General features: G+C 42.3%; 1 protein-coding gene across 2 annotated transcripts in view; it reads left to right on the top strand.

Annotated features, from left to right (window-relative positions):
* The window catches only part of LOC103385914 (sodium-coupled neutral amino acid transporter 3-like), a 22,792-nt gene extending 6,793 nt beyond the window's left edge, over positions 1 to 15,999 (top strand). The window contains exons 2-17 of one of the 2 annotated variants that reach the window (XM_008319940.3): positions 3,330 to 3,541; positions 3,890 to 3,943; positions 4,136 to 4,229; positions 4,617 to 4,732; positions 7,780 to 7,853; positions 7,966 to 8,058; positions 8,290 to 8,371; positions 10,447 to 10,529; positions 11,836 to 11,894; positions 12,160 to 12,306; positions 13,166 to 13,245; positions 13,593 to 13,693; positions 14,411 to 14,535; positions 14,615 to 14,759; positions 14,866 to 14,969; positions 15,399 to 15,999. In XM_008319940.3, coding sequence (XP_008318162.1) covers positions 3,438 to 3,541; positions 3,890 to 3,943; positions 4,136 to 4,229; positions 4,617 to 4,732; positions 7,780 to 7,853; positions 7,966 to 8,058; positions 8,290 to 8,371; positions 10,447 to 10,529; positions 11,836 to 11,894; positions 12,160 to 12,306; positions 13,166 to 13,245; positions 13,593 to 13,693; positions 14,411 to 14,535; positions 14,615 to 14,759; positions 14,866 to 14,969; positions 15,399 to 15,503 — 1,566 coding nt within the window. In that variant the 5' untranslated portion in view covers positions 3,330 to 3,437 and the 3' untranslated portion in view covers positions 15,504 to 15,999. The remainder of the gene's footprint in view (positions 1 to 3,329; positions 3,542 to 3,889; positions 3,944 to 4,135; positions 4,230 to 4,616; positions 4,733 to 7,779; positions 7,854 to 7,965; positions 8,059 to 8,289; positions 8,372 to 10,446; positions 10,530 to 11,835; positions 11,895 to 12,159; positions 12,307 to 13,165; positions 13,246 to 13,592; positions 13,694 to 14,410; positions 14,536 to 14,614; positions 14,760 to 14,865; positions 14,970 to 15,398) is intronic. The other variant, XM_008319941.3, reaches the window with a different exon arrangement.
* The last annotated feature ends 774 nt before the right edge of the window (positions 16,000 to 16,773 follow it).

Raw genomic sequence — 16,773 nt, 5'->3', positions numbered from 1 at the left:
TCACGTGCACTTCTATTTATACGCCACACGTTGGGTGAGTCATCAACACCCGGCGGAAAATCACACGGCCTCGTACCTGCCTCTCCACCGTGTCACGCCACCCTGTGGTGCAGACTGTCTTGATTCAGTTTGAGTAACCAAGCATCTGACCGACGGTTCTCAAACCGTGGTGCCTCTTGTGTCGCCCTGCACTATATACCTGTAATTGTCAGGGATTCTTAAACATGTGGTATAAAACAAATAAAAACTGATTATTGAAATGTAATAATTTGAACAAAAATTAGACTAAAAGTCCAAACTCCTCAGAACCCAGAACAGTGAGGGCGCCTCCTACTGGACGCTCCACAATGACCTCAGGGTATTTTGTTTATTATAAATTTTTGATTTAAGCAAACAAACAAAGAAACACAATCTCCCTGCCTTTTATATAAAATTAATAATATAAGATGCTGATTTTGAAATAATCCACAGCAAAAATCTTTATTTTCTCTTCGATCACATTTGATGCTAATTGAAATCTCGATGACAATTGTATAAAAATGTTATAATAATGTTATTTATTGGTCTTTTCTGCTCAGTTTATTTCTATCAGACATGATAAAAAAAAAAAATCCGATGATGAAAAATCTGCAGCAGTCAGCAGAACCCGCCTGGTTTCCTCCACCTCCTGCCCTGGTGGTGATGGTTGGTGGTGACACGGTGTGACTGGTGGAGATGCAGATTAACAGTTATGGGTCAAGTCACGCTGCAGACTCCTGCTGGTGTTTGGGAGTTGGAGTCACAGCAGGAGACGAGATCTGAGCCAGAAAGAGACGACATACGGTCGGAAAAAGATGTCGACCAGAAGAACAGAAGAGGACGAGCTATAATCAGCTGATTACAGGGACGGAAAAGTGTGAGGGAACGCACGGTCGAGAGGAAACGAAAGGAAAACGATTGAAAGAACGAGCTGTTAATTAATTAATATGTTTCGCTGAATTAAATGTGAAAATGCTGCTACAAAAGATCAATTTTTCTACTGCAGGTAACTGCTTTATTTTTGCCCTCTACAGCATTGTTTCCCAAAGACTGGGTCGTGGCCCTCAGGTGGGTCGCAAGTTTTTGTTTTGGGAAACAGTTTGGGAAACACTGCTGTACACTATAGTCTGGATGAGTGAATCCTGTAATATCTACAGCTCTGTGATTGACTTAAAAAAAAAAAAGCAATATCACGACAATTGTTGCTACTGCACTTCTGCTTATTTGAAGCTCCTTTTTGTTGTAATAGTCAATGCAGCATCAGCAGTGACATCATCATCAGCAGCAGCAGCAGCAGCAGCAGCATCAGAGTGTGAGACCCAGTGTAGGTTGACTCCTCTGCAGCTATTTTTATCCACAGGTCTATGAATTGACCTGTGCGGCCTGATTTCCTGCTCCATCCTGACGGTCACCTAATCTTACCTCCTCCATCCTCATGTCTGTCGGAGGTTGTACCATGAAATACTCACTGCTAGGTCTATTAGCCACTCATCAGTGAAATCGTGGCCATGTGTAATCTCTTAATCTGCAGGAAATCTCTTCCTGTTTGTGTGGGAAAAAAATAAAGAAAAAATGAATGAATGATTCCAGACACCATCTGGTAAAGTACGCATGTTATATATTTTATTTTAGGAGTTTCTGTGTGCGTGTGTCCGACAGAATGTTGTCGATTTGTTGTTATGGCAGTTTCATACTGCAGTATCAAAGACGTGTACCTGTTGTAGTACAACTTCACCAGCAATACTTGCACCAGCTGTACTTTGGAAGCTCCGGGTTCAAACGGAGTTTGCCTACTGTGTGTGCCCTTGGGCAAACAAACCACAGTGAAGGCCTTCATTTTCCCAGAAGTCCTTCTGTCTCTGTTTGCCTTTAACCTGGGAATTCACTGAGCTGTTTTTTTTTTTTTTTTTTTGTAGATGTCATGTAATATCGCTGTGATTCAACTTAATAGTTGTAGGAGCCAGAACCGTCCAATCAGGTCGGCTCAGCCATTGAGAAGGCACCAGTGTGGCCGGACAGCCCCTCCTTTAACCCTCATTTGATTTGTGGACGATCCGAGTGGCAGTGCGGTTCTGTGCGGTGATTTGTCCCACGAGAGGGGCCCGGCCTCTGCCAACGCTACTGTCAGCAACTCTGCTACAACTGTGCCTGAGTACAGGATACTGGCATTTACTGAATTTAAGGTGGCATCTTTTCAATTAGAGCCCAGTGAAATACCTTTTCAGCCTCTCGAGTGGCCTGGTGAGCTACAGCCAAGGAGGCCCCAAGGATAATGATCCCTGGCACAATAGTTGCACTGTTCCCCAACCGGTTCCCAGGAAACCGCACAACATGTGCCATTGTGCTGTGTGCTTTGCTGCCCAACCACGTTGCCCGGCTTTAGCCAGAGACACCGAGAGGCCGGGCTGCACATTGAAACGCTGAGCAACGTGGCGTGGGCGACAGGTTCAGAAGATTGTGTGATCAACAGCAGCCTTTATTCACCTTAGACTTTGTTTAATGTGGTAAAATAATATCACAATGCCACGACATTTAGAAGGGCAGGCTCTGGAGCGGAAGGGGAATCTGGGAAACAAAGATGGCTGAGCCGCTGCCAGGTACAACAAAAATCCCGAGCATTGTTGCTATGTTGAACTCTCCGCAGTGAAAGAGGAAACCGGGGAGAAAAGTGACAAGCAGAAAAAGCGGGGCACAAAGACGGTGAGCTGGTCAGAGCTGGTTCTTCTCTTTTTGTCCCGGTGCTGCTGGTTTGACCGTTTGTGTGAGGGGCCTCCTCTGTGGCCCCCAACCTGCTCTCCATTATGGTGTCCACGGCCGTTTACGCAGCACAGCAAAGGGGATCATTCAGGAGCGGCCAGATTGGGTCAACAGAATCTAGGAGGTACTTGTCACAGGAGCCTTTCTGGGTTCCACCGTCCAGCTGGTCAGCAAAACAACCTCAACAGGAGACTTAGGAAATTAAAGTTTGATTCAAAGCCCAGTGTGTCGCAGCAAACTGGGAGCTCTGTTCCCTCAGACCTGACAGCTGACATATCATTTCCCTGAGATACTGACTGATGCTAACACATAAATCACTTCATTTTAATCTTAATGAAATACAATGATCTTCCAGTTTCTATTTGCTTCTATTTAACTCGGCTTTAGTTGAAAACAAAGCTGCTCTTCTATTTGCTTCTATTTAACTCGGCTTATGTTGAAAACAAAGCTGCTCCACTTGCAGGAATTGAAGAAAGACACACGTGAAGATCTTCTTCAACAGCTCTGAGTTTGACCGTTTATTGATAAAATCTTGTTTTTTTTTATTTCCACAGATTCCAGGAGGAACTTCTCACCTCTCCCCCAAAGCATAACCATTCACGCAGCCTTAAAAATAATATCCTTCCCCCGACCAACGTAGACACCAATACACAGAACCTGACATGAGCGCGTCCGCTGAGGTCAACGCTGTTCCTAACGGGAAGGGCCACGAGTCCTGCGAGATGACGGCAATGACCAAAACAACATCAGCCGAGGATGGTCAGACGTGAGTACTGTCCTACGTGTACAACACCGTGTACACAAATATATACAGTTTACAGAGTAAATGATGTTCAGTACTCAGAGCTGTGGAAACATTCTGGAACCATGGGTCATCACAGTTTTCAGTGGCTGTTGAAGCTCTTTGAAAAACAGGCAACATTGCTACCATGTTTTTTCTAACAAGTAGCCTATGATGGAGTGACCTCCAGGTGTCGCTGTGTTCCCAGTGTTTTCTTTTACTTTTCTTTTCTTCTTTCTCCTCTGTCTCTCTGGCTCTGTGTTAGCTGAACCACATGTTTATAACTCCGATACTGTTTCTTTCCACTTCATGCTCTCGATGGTTGATGGATAGCCTCGACGCTACTTGTAGTGAAACAGAATCCAACTGTGCCCAGAACTGTGCTAGGTATGTTACCGTGAGCGTCAGCACGTGTTACCGATGTGTGCTGGTCACGTTGCATGGGTTCGGATCGGAGTGGAAGTGTAACAAACTGAGTGACCAAACCAGGGAGTCGCTGTTGTCCCTGTTGTTCTGTTGTTCTGTTGTTCCTGTTGTTCCGTTGTGTCCTTGTGACGATGTTTCTCTTTTTCTCATCAGTCCTCACAACGCTGAGAATGCAGAGGCCGGCAACAGTAAGAGCCATGACTTCATATCAGACGCAGAAGACAAGAAAACCACGCGCTTCACCGATGTAAGGTCACCCGCCAAAAAAAAAATCAAGACGTCACTTTTGACAAACAGTTTGAAGTAGGGCTGTCAAAATGAACGCATTCATTCATTTCTAAAGATTAGATTTAGATTTACTACAAATGTTTCATTACATTTTTCCATAATAGTAATTCCATCAAAACAGTTGAGAAAAACTGAGATCTACCTGCTTTTATTTGTCCTTCTTTCTAGAGATTTACAGAATGAATATTTCGAACATGACAATTTATCTAATAATCACGATAAATCACGATTAATCTTGATGAATCCACAGCTACCCTATGATTAATCAGATTAAATTTTGAATCATTTATCAGCTCTAATTTGATCTAATCAATACAAACTCTTCATGTTTTTCTTCCTCCCGTAGTTTGAAGGAAAAACGTCGTTCGGGATGTCGGTCTTCAACCTGGGCAACGCCATCATGGGCAGTGGGATCCTGGGTCTGGCCTACGCCATGGCCAACACCGGAGTGGTCCTGTTTTTGTGAGTCAAACCTTTTATCTCGATGAACTGGTACGTGATGTCACGGCTGATCAGAGATTGTGTGACTTATCGCAGAGCGACTTCCTGTAGATGACATTTCCTCTGGACTGGACTTCACAGTGACAGCAGCTAACTGGATGATAATCGTCCTGTGTTAACTCTGAGTCTGCAGACACTGTTTAAAACACACGCAGCGATCACCCGTCGGTCCAATAGTAAATGCTGAGATTGATAGCAGGCAGAGGAGTCATTAACTGCTGCTAAAAATACACGCAACTGCAATTACAGCGTGAGCTTCCGTGTGATTCATCCACCGCTGAGGAGCAGTGGGTGTTTATGTGCTGCATCTGTGAGGGGCTTAGCATTTAAGTCCTTATTCTCTGGCAGTATAATGACGTCCGTGTGGCGTCAGTGTATTTTTTCACGCTTTTACCTCCAGCCTCTACGAAAAGACGTTAAATTTGGAATCTTATTTTCTGATGTTGTGGGCTTCTGGCTTTTTTGAATATTTAAAATACAGAATCTAAGAGAAAACAAATTTGTTTACGACAGTTTTTATTTCGGGATTCCGATGTTATCGGCCAGATGTTAGCCTAATTAAGTCCTATCTGTAAGAATCGTTATCGGTTCTTCCTCCTATAATAATAAAAACCTGATAACACAATCCCTGGGATTCGCCAACTTACTGGAATCTCTTGTAGGGTACTGAGATGTTTACCGAAGTTTTGGGGGAAAACGGCTGCATATATCGGTATCGGTTGATATCGGAATCGGAAATTAAGCGCTTGGACAATATCGGCATATCGGATATTAGTAAAAAGTCAGACATCCCTAGTTTTTATCTTTGTTTGTTTACAGTAATTAAGCGCTTGGACAATATCGGCATATGGGATATTAGTAAAAAGTTAGACATCCCTAGTTTTTATCTTTTTTTTGCTATTTGTATTGAGGGGTGCAATAAACCAACCAAATCCAAGGTCATGTTTAAAGACTTGATCCAATAACTAAGCAGCAGCAAAACTAATTAGAAACGACTTAAATCCCATTATTAATCCATGGAATAAGGTTTTGTGCCAAAAGACCAAAGAATTCAGAGAGAGTGAATGAACAGACTGAAAATGACCACAGTTTAAATGTTTTCTAAAATAAAAGAGAAAAGTATTTATGCTAACTAATATAAATATTACCTTCTTGATAAAAAGTCTTGCTCTTTACAAATTCCATTATATGATTTTTTAAAAAGCCATTGTTAAAAAAACCCCACATCAAACCTGCCGTTGTTCACTCTGTTGTTTTCTCCATTATAAAAGCTGAAGGACATTCACTGTAGATTGAACCTTTTTTTTTCTTTCTTTAAAACTCCACTCCAGGACATCGAGTGTTTACCATGGCAGTCATGTCCACAGGATTTCCGTTAGTTGTTGGGTAAAGCTTCTTATACTGAGCTGAGTTGAGTGACTATTGTTTTTTTAAAGCTGTCTGGTCGTTGTGAACCCACTGAACCCCCTGACTGTAAGGACGTCATTGACCTTGACATTCAGACTGGAGTGAAATGAACTCTGAGCCTCAGATGTTCCACTTTACTCTGACGAGTTCATGTAATATTTTAGACAAAGACAAAAGAAAATATATGTATATGTATTTGGTCTTATCATCACGTAACTCCACTCAACTAGCAAGACCGTAGCTTTCAAAGTGGAAATTTAGCACCCCCTGCAGGGGATGAGAGATAAAAGAAATGATATATTAAATTATATTTTTGCATATATTTGATCAATTTTTACGTTATGAAGTAATATATTTAAGACAATGACAGTACAAATATTGGTCAACCCAGCAACAGAAACCATTTTTCCACCCCAACACAGATTCCCGGCCCGAGTTAATACATACGTAGGAACGTCAGGATCACGCACACACACACACACACATGCACAGGGCTTCAGTGGCTGTGGGGCGCGCCGGAATGCAGCGGGGTGTAGAGCTTTGTGCAGAGCTACAGTGACCCAAGTGTGTCAGTCTGTCTGACTGTCAGCAGATCTGTCCTCCCACCGACACTTGACTGAATAAACCCTCCGCTCGGGGCCAGGACGGCATTCTTCCACGGAGTTCGGAGAAAAGTCAAACACTCAAACCAGCAAAAAAGTGAATGTGCCAAGATGTGAAGCCATTCCTTTCCAACAAGAGAGAGACAGGGTGTGGGAGAGCGGCTCCGTGCTGCCAACAGAACCAGCAGTAGTGAGGCTGGAACATAGTTGGAAATGTTTGGACTGAGTCAGGAGAAGTCATTCACAAAAGTCAGTTTTCCCAAACCAGGCGGAATTCCTGATCGTCACCCACATTCAGTGAGGTCTGTTAGAGTTCAGGCTTGTCCATGACACTTATATGACCGGTGGATTATTGAAGGGGTGCCCAACCCCTGGTCCAGGGGTTAGTGCCGGTCCGTAGGTCAGTTGGTACCGGGCCGCAGTGGGAAAAACAGTACTTCAGTTTTACTGATTTACTTCATTCCAAAAGAATCCAGTCTCATTCAAAGATAATCTGTCAATGTTTCAAAGTGACAGGTCAAAGGTCATTCAGACTCAGAAGAAAGTCTAAAAGAGGATTGAATTTTAAAATGTAACGATCCTTCATTGATGGTGTGGTACTGGTCCACAGTAACGACTGGTACCGGCCGACAGGTCGTGGACCTCTGGATTAACCGCAGACCAGACCAGAGCGCTCCATGTTTGTTGTTTATAGGGCATGGTCTCACTGTGCCACTCTCAGCACGGAGCATCGCGACGGTTCTTTTGAAAGAGTCCATCTGGAGTGTCCGGTGCAGAGGGCAGCCACAGGCATCCAGCTCCACTAACGTAGTCAATGCAAAGGCATCAGGAACATCTGCTTTTTTTTCACTGCAGCTGTGTAAATAATCCATACTTTAATTAGCAGGACGTTAAACTGCGGGCTGAACTCTCATCTCCACTGGTTACAGGATGGTGTTTTTACAGACAAATGTTGTCTCTGAATCTTTCTTGTTTGTTTTGTTGTTTTTTTTCCCCCAGGATCCTTCTGACAGTAGTGGCCGCTCTTTCCTCTTATTCTATTCATCTGCTGCTGAAATCATCTGGTATTGTAGGTACGTCTTTTAGGCTACACTGTCGTTGGAACAGTACGATGGGATCATTTGAATGTGTGAATGTTCAGTCGACCATGTTTTAACAAACGGTGTCTGGTGTTTGGCCTTGTAGGGATTCGTGCTTACGAGCAGCTTGGTTTCAGGGCCTTCGGGATCCCGGGAAAGATGGCGGCGGGCATCGCCATCACACTGCAGAACATTGGAGGTAAAGTGACAGATGCACAAACCCAACATGTATATATATTATCAGTGACAGATGCACAAACCCAACATGTACTGTACATATATATTATTTATTTTAATTTAAATAATTTTATTGACTAGTAGTAGTATGGTTTTATTGACTAGTAGTAGACTACTACAGTTTGTCGCAGTGCGTCATAGGTTCCATAACCAACACGATGTCTGTCTGTCCGTCCGTCTGTCCGTCCTACAGCCATGTCCAGTTACCTGTACATCGTCAAGTCTGAGTTTCCTCTGGTCATCCAGGCCTTCCTGAAGGTGGACAACCCTGCTGGGTGAGTTCACACTGCAGTAGAACTACTGACCTGAGTTCATGTAAAACATGTGACTTTACAGCAGTCAACTGTAGCAGTGGACGGAAGACGGATTTGTTCACATTCACCATAAATGGGATCGTGCTACATCCGCTTTCTTTCGTTCCTTGCGTTGTTTCTTTAGGAAGTTTTTGCCCTTCGTAATGGCTCCCAGGCGTACGTCAGACTCTTCTGTCTCTGTCTTTGTCTCTAAGACAAAGTTGTCCATCAGAATTTTTACATCATACTGCAAGATGAGTGTCGCAAAATCATGGAGAGAGAGCGACGTCAAAAAAAAAAAACAACCAAAAATATTCTGACTGAGGAAGAGGAAATACTTAAAACCACAGTGTGCCCTGAGCCTCAGCAGACCGTCTGAGGTGAGCCATCTGCTGACGCCGGTCAGCAGGTCGGTGCTGGTCTGCACATGCTCAGCAGCCGTGTGTGAGAACAGCTGCGGTTGTGACCCAGCAGCAGCAGAGAACTGTTCGTATCGGAGCGCAGCTTGGCTCCAGGCAGCTAACGTCAACCGTGGGATATCAGCGGTCAGCGCAGGTGGTCCCGGAGATAAACAACACTTTTGTCCTTGAGAGAAGATCTCGAGTGTGATGTTATGACCCCCCACCCACGTTAACCTTTAGTCCAGTTTGTGGTCTGTCTTCACTGACGCCTGGATAATAAATCCAACTACACCGTGCAGTGAGTTTTCAGAGAATAAACATAAATATGTTGATCGACAATAAAAAAGAAATATAAAAATAAACATATATATAATTATACCATTTTTAATATTATTTTTTATTATTTAATAAATTACATAAATATCTTTATCCTTATACAATTACAAACTAGATGGAAAACCATAGAAATAATTACATTATATTCAATTAAAAAATAAATAAAAATCACACCCAGATTGAATTATCCTAATAAAACAAACCCAGCCCTAATATACAGTACATATATTCTATATTTACTTGTATTTATACTATATTTCTTCATATATTAAAAGGTTTTACACAGTGACACACTTTGAGTATATTAACAGTAATCACAGTACGATCATGACCCTAACCCACAGCTGCCTTGTGATTGGTCAGGTACGTCTTGTACCTGTGTTTATATTTACATTTTCAACGTTAAGAAAATGTTGAGACAAAAAAAAAAAAATCAAATTAGTTGAACCTGATATTTTTTCTACTACATTTTAAAAAAAAAAGCAGTTTCTCGACCTGTGAACGTTGCTGCTGGATCTCTGCTGTTTGTGGACCCTGACCTTGCAGGCAGGTGTGTTTGTGTGAGAGTGTGTGTGAATGGAGCAGATGGCTGGAGGACAGGATGACAAGATAAAAGATGAGCCTCGTCTTTGAGACGTGCACAGAACAGTACCTCTCCCTTTCTCTCTCTTTGTCTCTCTCTCACTCTCTCTCTCTTCCTGCCTCTGAGTTTCGGTCTAAAAATAACTCACATGATTGTCTCCTCGATGTATCTGTGTCTCAGCCCCGTCTGTGTATCGTATATTCACTGTTGTCACGCGTTTACTCCTCCTCAGTGAATACACTTCACTATTCATTTTGTGAATAGTAAAAACTGTATTTTTATACATAAAAATACAGTTCTTACTATTAAGGCAACGCGGAAAGTACATAACAAAACACAAGTCGATGTGTTTGTATATGAAAAACACTTTTTAAAAATGATTTAAATGAATAAGTGAAGTGTATAATATATATTATTTAATAAAAAAAATTAAGTATTATTTTTATTTATCAGACCTTTTATTATTTAAAATAATACAATTTTTAATAGTAAAGTAATTTATATAATTTTATAGATTTTTTTTTCTGTTTTCTGTTAGCACGGTGTTCAATTATCGCTGGTTGTGTAAAAGTAGCTGCTTGTGAGAAATACCACGGATGAGAAAACCTGATGTTTTTGTTGATGTTTTGACTCCATGTTTAACATCAGTGAGACTGAGTGGAGCGATCAGGCCGATTGATTTAACAATCAATACAATTGTCTCTCTGTGTGTGTGTTTTTTTTCTGCCTCTCTGCAGTGAATGGTACCTGAACGGAAACTACCTGGTGGTCATCGTGTCGCTGGCTGTAATTTTACCTCTGGCTCTCATGAAGCAGCTGGGTGAGTGTGGCTCCACTGTGATCTGGTAACTGAACTCTTCATGTTGAGTGAACGCAATTACGGGCTAATGTGACGGATGTTAAAGCCTTTAGCTAAAGTGCTGAGGAACTGGAACTGTTGAACAGTCGAGTGGATCGTTCACATCTGCCTTCCAGTTAGTGCTAGCCACTGGGGATCGAACCAGTGATGTTTTTAATGTAAGGCAGAGCGTTAACCACTCTGTGTGGTAAAAACAAAAAATGTCTTGTCCTGAAATTTAATTCAAATTAAATTCCTAAATTTTCACTATGTTATCATTCAATTCAGCCGAATATTTCATTTTCATTTTTTTCAGCGCTCAGAATAGTTTTTTTATAGTACATTAAACAGTATTGTTCCACTGGTTCCGCTTCAAAACTTTGGAGTACGGCCCTGGGTTTTAACACAGTGACTAATGCTCGAAAGCAGGGATGCTCAAAGTCCGGCCCGCGGGCCAATTGCGGCCCATGTTCAGATTTCATAAAAATGGATAACATGCAGCAGCCCGCCCGAACTGTTGACCACAGTATAAAATACATGCATACAAAAAGCTATTTTATATCTCACCAGAAGATGGCAGCAGACCTATGGCCGTATTCTAGCCATGTCTTTCTTGTCATTTATGACTAGAGTGATTCTGGTCTTCTCTTTACAAAACGTTGACCAACCCCTCTCTTAAAGATTACTATTTGCCGCTCTGTTGTTCTCGCGACACACACACACAAATTCGTCTGACTGAGCGTCTGTCACGACGCCTCTGTGAAACCCAGCTGTGTGGACGAACACGTTAACCAGCGAGCAGAGAGGAAAAGGCAAGAAAAAGCCAGTTTGGGAGTGAAAGAGTGAGGCGTGTTGGCTGACCCTGCCGTAGTAAGTCTGATTCCTTTTGAGAAACCAAGGACAACAGCGCCAGGCGGTGGAGCCCAGTCAATAATGAGCTCTGACTTCCAGCGCCTCCAGTCAATTTGGAACACAGCGAGGCATGAGGAAAAAACATGGGGCAGAAAACACAGATAATCAAGAGAACGACGACGACTCCACTCCACTGGTGTTTATCAGACGACGGTTGAAATATTACGAATGAAAGACGAAATCGGTTTTTATTATCCAAGAGGCTTCTTCAGTAAGAACTGGAAGAACTGAAGGAGCCTCCTGGATGAGAGGTGAAACATCTTAAAAAAATTACCTACAGAATGAACCTACACAGATACAAATGAAAGAGTTTCTCGAGCGTCTGTGAAGTGTGATGATGGTGAACGTGCAGACACTGACACAGACTTTGCTTTAGGATACCTGGGCTACACCAGCGGCTTCTCCCTGAGCTGCATGCTTTTCTTCCTGGTCTCGGTGAGTTCTCCGACTCGACACGCTGATTATTTTTAAGCGTCTTAATCATCTTGTAACAGGATGTGTGTTTTCGCTCCTTCCCACCCGTTACCCATAGAATAATGTTTGCACGGTGCAGATCCAGGCTATATTTGTTCTCTGACCTAGTTTGAGAGAGTGTGAGGTGTAATCCAAGCACGACTCTCTTTTTCTCCGTCTCTGACTCTCGGTGTCTGTGCTGTCGATGTCTAATCATGTCTTTCTTATCCATACTGGCCCCCTACAGGTCATCTACAAGAAGTTCAACATCCCTTGTCCCTTTGTGGACTTTGCATTCAATGCGACCAACACCGTACTTAACATCAGCGCCAACGATACAGGCGGGGAGGTGGACCCCGCCTGTATCCCCAAAATGGCCAATCTCAACATACAGGTAGGTTCAAGCATGCCCTGCCCCCCCGCCCCTCCCACTCTGACATCCAACCACGGACATCTGTAGCATGTCACTAGATACGATTCGTATTCTGAGCATGAGGATGTCAGCGTTTGTTTGCAGCACTTGAATGCACCCAGTTTTTATTGAGCTGTTTTAGCCGAAAGATTAAAATGTGATTAATCGTAGGTCAGCTGTGGATTAATCACCATTGATCGTGATTAATCCTGATTGCAATTAAGCGGGATTAATCACGATTAAAAAAAAAAACCATGACAACGTGATAAAATGGATGGACATCAGATGACAAACTTCTACATGTGTTAAAATTAGAATTGATTAATTATAGAAATTAGATGGATGATGGATGGATGGGTGGATGGATGGATGGATAGATAGACCATTAATCCGGATGGATGGGTGGATGGATGGATAGACCATTAATCTCTTCAGGAAATTCAGGAACATGTTACCGTGGTTACAGTGTCGATGTAAATCAGCCTGTTTTTTTCTACTAATTTAATTAATTAAACCCATTTTACTCCTTAGAGAATGACAGACGTTGGACAGGAATCCCTGGTATTTATCTGACTTTATTAGAGAGTCACCTAAAGATGAACGATGTAACTACTATAACCCAGTAGTAAGAGCGTTTCCTGCTGCTCAGCAGCCTCGTCTGAAGGCATTCTCAGACGGGCCAGTGTTGACCCACGGCCAGGCCTGAGTTAATCACAGGGAAACAATTAGCTCTCTGTGATCTGTCTTTGCGGAGCAACAGGCAGTGAAAGAATAAGTGAGAGGTGAGAAGTCTGGGCCGCCGCTGACGTATCTGTGGTAACCTGTTGGGATTCCGTTTCAGACGGCCTACACCATCCCTATCCTGGCCTTCGCCTTCGTGTGCCACCCCGAGGTGCTGCCCATCTACACGGAGCTGCGCGAGTACGTTCCTAACACTCTCTGCTCCACCAATCACCTGCACAGGAAAAAGCTACTGCATTTGCGTCACATGCACTGCTTCGTCTTCATTGAAAAACAAGTCGGTGCTGCTTGTACCATGTTAGCATGTCGTACTGCACTGAAACACATCTGCTTGTTTTTTTTTGTTCTCTTTAAATAAAGTGTTGAATGTATTTTTTTTAACAATCCTAAGCATTATTCCGTGACACAAATTGCGTCGTAGCTTCACGTGGGACTAACGCCAACCACGCTGCTCTGATGCTCTGACCTTGTATGTGTTTGTTTTGTGTATGTGCATGACGTCACATGGCAATATCTTCTGATTTCAGTGCCAGCAAGAAAAAGATGCAGCATGTGGCCAACATCTCTATTGCAGTCATGTACTGCATGTACTTCCTGGCTGCTCTATTTGGATACCTAACGTTCTATGGTGAGGCGTGGTCCTCCTCCCACTGCAGAATACTCCTTTAACACACCGAGCTAGTCAAATATACTGTGTATGTTACCATGGGTTGTTGACGTATGATGTGGTCGGATCACGGGACGATTCACTCTCAGCGCTGAAAAACAGTTTGGTGCGGTACCGCCCTCTAGCGGTTCTCAGCGCTGAAAAACAGTTTGGTGCGACACCGCCCTCTAGCGGTTGTAGTGGAAATAGCAATTTATTATTATTATTATATTTTCTTTCCTCCTTGAAACACATTCATCATCTGATAGCAATTTTAATCAACAATTGGAAAAAATAATTTACTGCCAAGCTGCTCTGTCATTCTGCCCATGAATTTAAATGAGTTATAATTTGATTCATTTCACAAAATAATTATCGCTTTTTCACAGGTTAATTTTGACAGGGCTAATTTAATGTGACGTATATTAAATATATATTGTCGTCTGGCAGCATTAACAAAGACATAACTCTGAGTCACCTGAGCCATCACAAACTGTAAGGTTGATCATAAATTTAAGTATTAAACCCACAAGTTTCTCTGTGTAAATGGACACTTTTCTAGATCATTTAGAGTTCCTTCTATTATAACTTCTATCATTTTTGTTTTTTTTTTTTCAAAATATAGCACGATTGTTCTTGTTTCTTTGTGAAAGTTGATCTAACGAAGACCCGCTCTGTTTGGGTTCATTTCTCCTCCAGGTGAGGTGGAAGCCGAGCTCCTTCACACCTACAGTCGTATCGACCCCTACGACGTCCTGATACTGTGCGTGCGGGTGGCCGTGCTCACCGCCGTCACGCTCACCGTGCCCATCGTGCTCTTTCCCGTAAGAACAAAGAACCTCTCGGAAATATGAGCATGAGCTGTTGTAACAAAAACATTAAAAAGTCTTTGTTTACGAGCAGGTACGAAGAGCGATTCAGCAGATGGCGTTTCCCAACAAGACCTTCAACTGGCCACGCCACATCGCCATTGCCTTCGTGCTGCTCACCTTCATCAACCTGCTGGTCATCTTTGCTCCCAACATCCTGGGGATCTTTGGGATCATCGGTACAGACTCCAAATTATCCATTTAATTTTTTTTGTAGATTTCTGGTATTTCAACAAAAAGCGAAAAAAGATCCTCAAATAATTGACCTGATCTGTTTTTGTTCAGGTGCCACCTCTGCCCCCTGCCTCATCTTCATCTTCCCTGCCGTCTTCTACATCCGTATTGTACCCAAAGAAGAAGAGCCGATGCGCTCGTTGCCCAAAATTTTGGTGAGCATCCGACGGTGACGGGTTTGTCAGTTAAAAGTCGGTGAAATAAACTTCAGTTAGGTCAGCTCTCGAAAATGAGAACTGCATAAATCTGCTGCTGATTATCTGTGTAATGTGATTCCAAGTGACTTCAGTTGAAAGACTATAGTTGTGTAATGAAATTTGAAGGTAGAAATTATAGAAAAAATAGAAAGTTTGACACAATTTTGTGCAAATTTCTAAAAAAAAAAAACTTGCGTTAGGCTCTTGATCTTTCATTAGGCAAAACCACAAAGATTGATGATGTCATTACTGTAACAGGCCTCACATTCAGCAGCAGTTTCCACCATGTTCCATTACAAACATTGTCTTATTTTGCTTCTTCCCCCTCTTCCACAGAGCTGTTGCCAATATTAACCTCTCTCTCTCTTTTCTCTCTCTCTCGCCCAGGCTGCCTGTTTTGCAGGGGTTGGCTTCCTGTTTATGATCATGAGTCTCAGCTTTATCATAATTGACTGGACATCGGGCAGCAGTAAAGCCGTCAGCGGTCACTAGACCCGTCCCTCCGTGTGATTCAGGCATTTATATGGTTGATTTAGACCTGTTTTTATCATGTGACTGTTTTTCTGGTTTGTTTTCTCCTTTTTTTTTCTTTTTTGTTGGTCGGTTTCTTGTCGGTGGTTGTGATGCCTCAGCGTGGGTGGAGTCTGGAGCTCAGAGCGGCTCTCTGTCCTTCTACAAACTCTCTCCAACTCTGATGACATAACATTGTACTGTACATCCAGGCCAGTAATGAATTTCCTGAGAGGAAGGTTTGATGATGATGATGATGATGATGATGATGATCGGAGGCTGTGCCTTGTGAGATGGATGTAAAAGAAAACAACTCCGTCTCGTTCCTGACTCAGATGATCTGTAATCTGTAACCTGCCACTCAGATTAGACGACATAATCTGAGGTATTTCACTGGTAACTGTTGTTGTTTTTTTTTAATAGACTTTATTGAATTATAGATAATAATTTTGCATCTATTATATTTTTATGATTATGATTATTATTCTAAGTTATTCGTTTGCATCTATTATATTTTTATGATTATTATTCTAAGTTATTCAAATAACTCTAATGTCAGAATTCTGAAAAAAAAATCAGAATTTTGGAAAGATATTCAACAAAAACAAAAGCTGACTTCAGCTTTGTAACAACATATGCATACAGAAAAAAAAAAAAAGATTTTGTAAAACACTTCCTTCCAGTTCCACCGACTTCTGCTGCTGCTGCTTCTGCAGTTTATTTTCATTGTACAGAGGTGTTTAAATGGTCACCTCCAACAGAGCAGGGTTCAAAAACCACTCACAGTCTGTGGTGCAGTGATATTAGCACATGTAATACTACATTCCTTCCTAGATGTATATTTTAATACTCACCTGTACTTGATGAAAACCTTTAGATGACGCAGCGACGACTGACGTGATGATGAGCAGTGAGTTCTGATGGATGAGAAAAGACAGACTTCAGACTTTGTTTTCTTTTTCAGTAATACCTGTTACTAAGGACCTAAATATAGTACTACGAACTGGTGATTTTTTTTTCGACACAAGCGTTCCACCAACAAACAGGGTGGAGAGATCCTTCCATCGAACGTTCATTTGAAAGGAATCACAAACAACCAAAACGTGTCAACCATCAACAGGGTTCGTTGTCTGTAAATAATCCTCACATCCAGCACAAGCACGATTCCTAACAGAGGCGTGGACTCACCGTCTCATTACTGCCCCGGGCTATCAGTGGTTAGAAATAGCACTTTTCATTTACTAAGCACAAA

Source organism: Cynoglossus semilaevis, chromosome 11, assembly GCF_000523025.1.
Source record: "Cynoglossus semilaevis isolate Cse_v1.0 chromosome 11, Cse_v1.0, whole genome shotgun sequence".
Classification (NCBI taxonomy): Eukaryota; Metazoa; Chordata; class Actinopteri; order Pleuronectiformes; family Cynoglossidae; genus Cynoglossus; species Cynoglossus semilaevis.
This window is presented reverse-complemented; position numbering and strand designations above follow the sequence as displayed.